Source organism: Melanaphis sacchari, unplaced genomic scaffold (assembly GCF_002803265.2).
Source record: "Melanaphis sacchari strain LSU unplaced genomic scaffold, SCAv2.0 Contig121_pilon_pilon, whole genome shotgun sequence".
NCBI lineage: Eukaryota > Metazoa > Arthropoda > Insecta > Hemiptera > Aphididae > Melanaphis > Melanaphis sacchari.
In genome coordinates, this window is record NW_020270481.1 from 176,671 (window position 1) to 185,556 (window position 8,886).

An 8,886-nucleotide genomic window follows, 5' to 3' on the forward strand; every position below is an offset into this window, starting at 1 on the left:
ATTATATTATTATTTCTATAACATAACAATTTTAATTGTTATAGTTATTTATGATAATATGAGTTTTTTTAGTAGGCTTTAAAAATTGTGTCGAAACTAAAAGAACGACGGCGGCTCGAATGGCCAGTCAGCACCCCAAAAATATAAAAAATAAACTACTAAGGGCTACCCCATTTCGAAATACCCTATATATTAATAGGGGTCGCGCGTGTTGCGCAACACCTCCTGGCGACCATCCGGTTGTATAGCCCGTGCTCAAGCCGGTCGACCGGTTTTTATAAGGTTAGACATTCGAGAAAAAAACTACCCCCGCGGCTGTTTGAGCAACAATGACCACGGCACATTGGTGTACCGTGTCCAGTCGTGAACTTCAATTTCACAATTCAACATATTAATTTTTACATTAAACATGGTCATATTTTTTTGGTATTTAATTGTTTTATAATTTTATTTTTAATTTAATTTTGTTATTTTTGGTCAACAGTGCATTTAATTTGTAAGTTTTTAGTTATGTTTTACATACTTTTAACGCTTAATTAGTTTGTTTGCTATTTTTCGTTACTTTACCTACTGTGCAATTAGAAAAAAAAATTATTTCGGTATGCTTTAATTTTTAATTTGAAGACTTTCAAGAGGAATAAAGCCAACAGCCTGTGTTTGGCACACCATTTTATATATATGCATATTACTTATAAGTTTAGAGTAGAAATTTATTAATTCATTAAAGTTCGCTTCAATGGAATAAAATACTTCAAAATTTTAACTTCTGATTGAACATAAAAATATTTTTGGATATTATAAAAATATATATAAATATATTTAACTTACAAAAATTAACAATAATGGTTATAAGATTAATAACATTAACTGTCAATATACTTATAGTATTATTGTCAAAATTTATTTTTTTAAGTTTTAATAATTTTATTTATATATTGTAGCTTTATTTAAATAGTTTACAATAAATTGATGTCATTTTGAACTAAAATTTTTTATCCTATCTGACACATTTATACAAATTAAATAAATATTATTATGGTTTGTGTTATTTTATTTATAAACAATTATAATTCACATTCACTTAATTTCAAATGAAATATAGTATTAATAAAATAATTGGGAAAATTAGAGAATATTTATATCTTATAATATTATGAACATTTAAGTGTTAATTATTTTTAATAATTGCGATTAAGCGACGAAATTAAATATAATATCTTCGGCTTTCGCCTATCATTATTTTTACACCTATATGTCGCTTCTAATTATGTTTTTTTTTATTGGCCGTCATCAACTATTTCTATTTGATATTATGCCAACAATCTGTTTTGTATTAATATTATTTCAGTGCATTTATTTTTTTTTACCTCTGTATAATTTAATTTTAAAAATAAAGATGTGTTTTTTTACTTATTGCAATCCAAGTACACGTGCAGGTTTTTTTTACTTAAAAATAATATTTTTTTTGAAACAAATTTGTAAGTGGAATATTTTAAATAAATATAATATGTAATATTATGAACAACAAATAGAAAAATCACTTTGAGATAAAACGGGAAATTTAATTAAATATCTTATTCATTGATGTTTTTATAAAAAAATATATTTTTAAAAGTTTAAAATACAAATTCAATAACACATTTTGCAAAAATAATATTGTGAGTGTTATTTTTAAACATATAAAAATTACGAAAAACCATTTTTTCAACTACGAAAAATATTATTAATATATTTTTTTTTAGTGATATTATTTTATTTTATTCGTTTAATTTACTTCTGTGAAAATTTTTTCTATTTATAATTTATTTTAATTTATTATAAAACACAATAGGGTATTATTATAAAAATATGTATCTACCTAACATATTACTTTAGTTGGAATAATTAAATTTTCAGTTTGTAAATTTTTATGTTTTTAAATTATATTATTTTGAGACAAAACTACAGGGAGCATTATCAATCATAAAAAAAAAAAAAAAAAAAAAATTATATTAATCGTTTTACGGTGGAAAACATATTCTCTATCAAAAAAAGTAAAATCTTGCAAGTTTATTTTCCCCATATTATCTTCACTGTTTATAGCTTTTTTAAGTTTTTAAATCCAATTTCGTATTAGAATTATTATGGAAATATTAATAATAATAATAATAATAAAAAAAAAACTGAATAAAAACACTTGTCGACGAATAAATTGTTATCGTAACGAGAAAACGGGTTATTTTTTTTTTTTAAATTGCGGACATAATATCAACTATTGGAGTTACGAGCGGAAATAAAATCGACTCACCTGTAGTTCGCTGACCAATTTTTCGGTCATCATTTTCGGGTCGCTCAGCACGAGCGAATTGTTCTGGTTGATTACTACGGATACGGACGGGTCGCCGGGGACCGCCGGTTGTCCGGCCAGTCCGACGGCTGCCGTCGAGTCCTGCTGCTGCTGTTGCTGGACGGCCGCTCGGATGGCCGCCGGCGACGGTTGTCCGACGATCACGTCCGCATCGTCGGTCATCTCGGCGTTTTGCGTTTGTTGTTGTTGTTGTTGTTGCTGCTGTCGTTGTTGGTGTTGCGCGACTTGTTGGGCGACCATGGCGATCGCCTCGTCGGCCGTCACCTGTACGCTGTTCGTCGTCTGCTGCTGTTGTTGCTGTGGTTGTCCGACCACGGCGAGGGACGACGGCACTTGCTGCTGGTCATGGTTGACTTGCAGCGTGGGCGGCGGTGGCGCCGTCTGAGGTTGCGGCGACGGCGAAGTGTCGACCGCCTGCTGCTGCTGCTGCTGTTGCTGTTGCTGCTGCTGCTGCTGCTGCTGTTGCTGCTGCTGCTGCTGTTGCTGCTGCTGTTGCTGCTGCTGCTGCTGGAGTTGCTGCTGGTGCTGGTACTGTTGCCGCTGCTGTTGCCAAAAATCCGCGGCCGGGTTCATCTTGAACACCGGCCGTTGCAGCAACACGGACTGCTGTTGCTGCTGTATGTCCGCCGACATTTCGTCGTCGTCGTCGCCCTGCAGGTGTTCGTGGCCGGGCGAGGCGCGAAGATCCAGCGGGGCCGAAGAGATCGTTTTGACTGATGTGAAGCAATCCGATGATATATTCGTTCTGTTCGCACGCGTGTCCAAACGACGGTCGTCAGACGCGGTGGTGGCAGCGGTGGAAGTGGTAGCCGCAGTAATAACAACAGTGGTGGCCGCACATGACGCGCGTAAAGTCCGTCCGGAAGCGACGATTATTCACTCGATTCGTACGACTATATACGCGATTGCGAAAAGAGAAAACGTAATTATTTTTTTTTCCTTCGGATCTGTAAAAAATAAGAATAAAAAAAAAAAAAAAATTGTTAACTCACTCGGGATAAAAAAATAAGAAATAAAAACCAAACGTGTTTTAAAACTCCGTAATATAATATTTTCTTTTTGTGAAAAAAATAAGAATAAAAACCGTACCGGCGCGTGCCGGACGAGTGGAAAAAAAAAAATTTAAAAAAAAAAAATTTAAAAATATGACGATGATATTATATGGGCAGCAATAACAGTAATATAATAATATATTATCGTCGACGAACCGTGTGCGTGAGGAGACGGAGAAAATATCGGCTAGCTTCGTTCGCGACGACACTTGCAGAACTTCGCGGGCATATAATATTATTATAAAGTCGGGTGAGACGATGTACGTATGTGCGTGCGTTTACGCCTGTGTCGGTAGTCGGGCACCTAAGGTGTTCGCGACGCCGGAGTAGTCTTGAGACTGAGCGACGTCTCAAGACGCCGGGCCGGAAAAACGTCGGCTGTACGAAGCGCGGCGGCGAACTGAGCGCGCGCGTGTGTGCGTGTGTGTGCGCGCGCGTGTGTGTGTGTGTGCACTCGCGGCGGCGGCGGTGGCGGCGTCTTGTGTCGGCGTCGCGGCGCGACTGAGGAGATACGCGGCCAAGATGTCTTGGAGTCGCGGACATATCGCCGTCCCTGTCGGTAGCGTGTGCCGGCCGCCGCGCGCCGTCCTTTTCTACGGGCCGGTGCAGCGCGCAAAATAGGGGTCGGGTTTTCCCTCTTAGGAAGAGCGCGCGGTACGCCGCCAGACGTTTTCCTTACGTGCGTATTTCTGCGCCGGCGTCCGCCCCTAGCGCTCTCTCTTTTCTCGGTCGCTCGTCCCACCCCCGCCGACGACGGCGGCGACGAAGAAGCGACAGGGGGTGTGCGGCTTTCCCTCCATTCCACCCTTGTTCTTATTTTTTCGTTTTTCGTTTTTCGTTTTCCCGCCCCCCGGCCGCAGCCGACCCGGTGCCTTTTTTCCGCTTCCCGCCACCGCCCGCCCACAACGCGCTGCACGGTTTTTCCGTTTCCTTTCACACCGTCTTCGCGCCCGACGCGACACGCTACTATTATATAATAATAACAATAATAATAATAATAATAATCGTACACGATATAATTACGTATATGTGTGTGTGCACAACGTCCGAAAATTATTTTATTATTTTCTCATATGTTGTACTCTCAAATTTTGGATTGGGTACCTACTACCTATACGTAAAAATATGATCGTTTTTATTTTTTCAACGCGCGTGTTTACATATAAATAATATGTGTATAACGATATTTCTGTCGTTCAGTTGCGTAAAGGTTTAAATCTGAACGTCTTGACGGGTAAGGCGAAAGAAAATTCATAATTCCATAGCCTATAGTATTAGACATTTATAAAAAAAAAAAAAAAACTACATATACTTTTACGTAACTTAGTAGGCGCGTATAGACTATTTTCGTGAGTTCGTGACGTGATAATCGCTTAAATCGTTTTGTTCAATTTTTTTTCGTTAAGATTTTAGTAAACTTTGACGACGTTAAAACTCGTTTTCGTTTGTTCTGAACGTTTTGTCGCCGTCCGGTGGCGCCGCCTTACGGACTCCCTTCCCGAATTTAACCCTTCCGCACCGAAAGGGTTGATGCGTTTCCCATTTAGCCCGGAAGATATCGTTGTGACTGCCGTTTTGGTACGATAACTATTTAATTAAATCATACGAGGAAACTTTCGATATTATACTTGTAACACCACGGCGCTACTTATAAAAATAGACGACGTAAATATTAAGATAAATACAAAATTATATGTGAGTAAAAAACCAAATGATATGTATGTTTACCGGTCTATAAGCATAAACTCGGCGAATTCGCGTTTTGTTTTCTTTATTCATATTTGGGTAAAAGTTTAAGCACACGTAAATATCTGCGTATATCCGTTATGATATATATATATATATATATATATATATATATTTTAAAAACCTAATAAGTAATCAAAAACAAACCCTTGAAAAATGTGCGATAAAAATTGTCATACATATTGTCATGCACTTATGTACGGCTAATCATGGTGCCGATGACAAAACTCACTCAACTGAACAATAGCGATAATACTCACGTTTAGTTATTACTATTGTGAGTTACCTTTGAAATGAAAATAAAACGCTAATTTTAATTATATTGTACATCAAGTGAAAATTTGAGCAAGAAAACCATCTTTATATGACTTTTTATGTATTAAAAACGTCGATTGATTGATCACCTAAATAAATATAGAACGCGTGGCACGCGTCCACGAATAAAATTGAATAACAAATATTGAAAAAATAAAATATAAATACAAATACAAATACTTGCTAATAACATTACATAAAAATACTGTAATAACATATTGATATTTTTATTCTTGACCTAAAAACAGTCTAAGTGGCTCGAAGCAGTTTCCGGGTTTTTGAAGTAGGTAGATGATTATAAAATGCGCAGGAATAAAATATAATAATTATTATTAATTATGCATTTGTACTGCAGTGTACATTATTGTAATGCATTTCTGATAAAATTACTGCAACATTTATTATCTAACTCGCAGGGTCAAAGATTTTTTCCTGAAATGTTTGTTGATATAACTTTTTGAATAAAAATGTGCAATAAAATTATCATTTGAAATAAAAATATGTTATACTAATTTATGTATTTTACATTAATAATATATCATATTATGTAAAAAAAAATATCATATTCCACACAATAATAAGGTCAGTACAGTTTTATTTTATTCATAATATATTTATCAAATTCTTTTTTTATTTATTTTATTGTATAGAATGCCAATTGACAATAAACAATTTAATAAAATATTTTTATACTCTTTTCGTCTTTTCGTCATAATAGTTTGTTAAATTTTCTTAACATAAAATTCTAATAAAATAATTAGTTTGTTTAATTAAATTCATGGGCATGTTGAATTAAAAAAAAAAAACCTAAATATTCAATTAATGTATACGTGTACAAATTTAATTTTTCCATAAATATTACTGAATTGTTCGCTTTCAACATTCCTCATATCGCAAACAATGTAAATGATAACAGCAGGTAGGTGTTACCTACTTGTATATTGATACATATTAAAGTCATTTTAAATTTTAAATTCAAATACATTAAGACCGTTCAGTATAAGTACACGAATTCCGGTTATTTGAATTTTAACATAAGTGGTTAAACGGATAAATAAATGAATAATTTTTATAAAATACAACGTATAATTATTGCAGAAAGCATCATAATTTAAATTTTTGATATACAGAGTAAAAGTACATAAATAGATAAATTGCATCATTTTTTTTTTTTTTAAGGTTAAATAATAGCTAATAGCTGAACTTTGCTTTGAAGATGATTAGTACGTATCAGATTATTTATCTCGAGTGAAAATATAAAAAAATAATATCTATGGAAAACTCTGGTTCAATAAATTATCGCAGAGTAAATAATTGTTATCATAAGAGCATAATGCTAGTTTGTTTAACCTTTAACGCAGTTAATGAAATCACCGATTGCACTGTTGGCGTATTGAATAGAGCACTCCACTATAGCACTTGTGTATCTCAGAAACACAACGGTTAACTAGGAAAAAATTAGGTTCAAAAATATTAAGTACCTAAGCTATTTTAATTTTGATAATTATTTAGCATTTATTTGCAAAATAAGTACGTAATTGTCATTATTATAAAAATAATTTTTTTTTTTTTTTTTTAACATACCAATATGAAAACAGCAAATAGTAATAGTATAAAAACTAATAAACTATATAAACAATTTAATCTGTTAAAAAATATGAAAACGATCAGCGTTAAAAATACGTTTAAGTTATATAATTTCGTGTGCATATTCGTATATGTAATGTTATGTTGTTCAACGCAAAATATTTAGACAATCGGTGATTCGTAAATATTATAAACGCAATATTTTCGCCTCGTAAGCGCGTACGATAATAATATAATATAGACGCGCGTGTAAAACGGGAAAAGTCTGTCGCCAGGTGCGTGGCAAACATGCGACGTCTAATCCGACGGAAAAAAAGGGATGACCATCAATGGCCATTAATAATAACAAAAACTAGTATTTCTATGCGTGCGATGGAACGAGCGCGTGCCTGATTATACGCATGTAAATAATAATATATATAAAAAAAAAAAAAAAAACGGCCGAGTACTTATTATATTATTATTGTTTTCGGGCAACTGCCGCCGCGCGGAGAGGGATCCGCTCGCGGGATACGCGGACGGCAAAGGTTAGGCGCATATACTTATGTGATGTATTGCCGCGCCGTGTCCCGTGTTCGGTCAAAGGGTCAACCGGCGGCTGGTCGCCCCTCGAGGGGGGTGCCGGGAGACCGTTGTCGCTTGCAGCTGGCCCGCGGACATTTATGAATAAATTCGCGGGCATCGCGAGCGCAGCAGCAGCTGATGTGCAAGCGTATAATATTATATAATACGTGATATTGTACAAGTCGTCGCGGGTCGGCCGCGATGATGACCCGCGATCTTTTGTTGTCCGCGGCGGACGTAAATGAAATAATAATAATGAAAAAAAAATATGTATAACGAAAACATTTACGGCATTGTTTAACGAGAGAGAGAGAGAAAGAGACATTGTGCGAGCGGTGAGAGAGTGGCGAAGAGGAGAGAAAAAAAGGTCGTCGCGCCGTTATAGCCCGGCATTACGTGTATCATATATACAATAATTATGACCTCGGGGCAACAATCCCTTCGCGGCTTTTTGTTGTCTTGTCGCGGACACTACGACGACGCGTGCTACTCACCCCGTTAAACCCGTCGGTGGAATATCGCGATTTATTATAATATTGTATAATATGATTATGTTATATTATATCCCTCGCGGACCAGGTGTGTCAGGTAGGTACTTACATATATATATGTGTGTGTGTGTGTGTGTATACGTATTATTTACAAGGCGAACGTTCGCGCGCTTACAGCAAGCACGCACGCACGCGGACGTCCAGCTGCACGTCAGTTACCGCTCTGGCCCACCCCTTAAAAAACGTTTACCCCTATCGCGTGGTAACCCTATTTATTATTTTTTAATTTCGACGACGGCGCTAATTAAACACACCGGCCGGTCACGACGACCATCGAGCGCGCGAGTCCCGACGCGTTAGCTGGTTTTATGTCGTGGCGACGATGACGTCGACAAATTTTTCAGTCCACTTTACTGTGCCGCCGTATAATTGTAATAGTTTTTAACGTCGTTTAACGGATAATTTTTTTTGTAACGAAAGGTAAAATTAAAAGGGTGTCGTTGTTATTTAATTATCGCGACGATATTAATACGTTTACGTTTATGTCGTCGTCGTTGTTTTTTTTTTTTTTTATGTAAAGTTTAATTATTTCAATTATTACAAAATCTGTAGAGAAAATTTATGGCGTTATGAGTTGAGGTAGGTTTATCGTATATTAAGTTTGTAATTTTATTATACTGCAGTTGAGACTTAATTATATACCATTTTTAAATTATAAAAACGTTTAATTAATGCATTAAACACAATCGCACGCAAACGATCTTGTCCAAACATAATTTGACCA

General features: G+C 35.5%; 1 protein-coding gene across 1 annotated transcript in view; it reads right to left on the reverse strand.

Moving 5' to 3' along the window:
* Nucleotides 1-3,881, reverse strand: part of LOC112590870 (Krueppel homolog 1-like) — a 35,466-nt gene extending 31,585 nt beyond the window's left edge. The window contains exons 1-2 of the mRNA XM_025334452.1: nt 3,556-3,881; nt 2,288-3,294 (exon numbers count right to left, since the gene is read on the reverse strand). Of these exons, the coding sequence (XP_025190237.1) occupies nt 2,288-2,980 (693 nt within the window). The 5' untranslated portion in view covers nt 2,981-3,294; nt 3,556-3,881. The remainder of the gene's footprint in view (nt 1-2,287; nt 3,295-3,555) is intronic.
* Nucleotides 3,882-8,886: the final 5,005 nt, after the last annotated feature.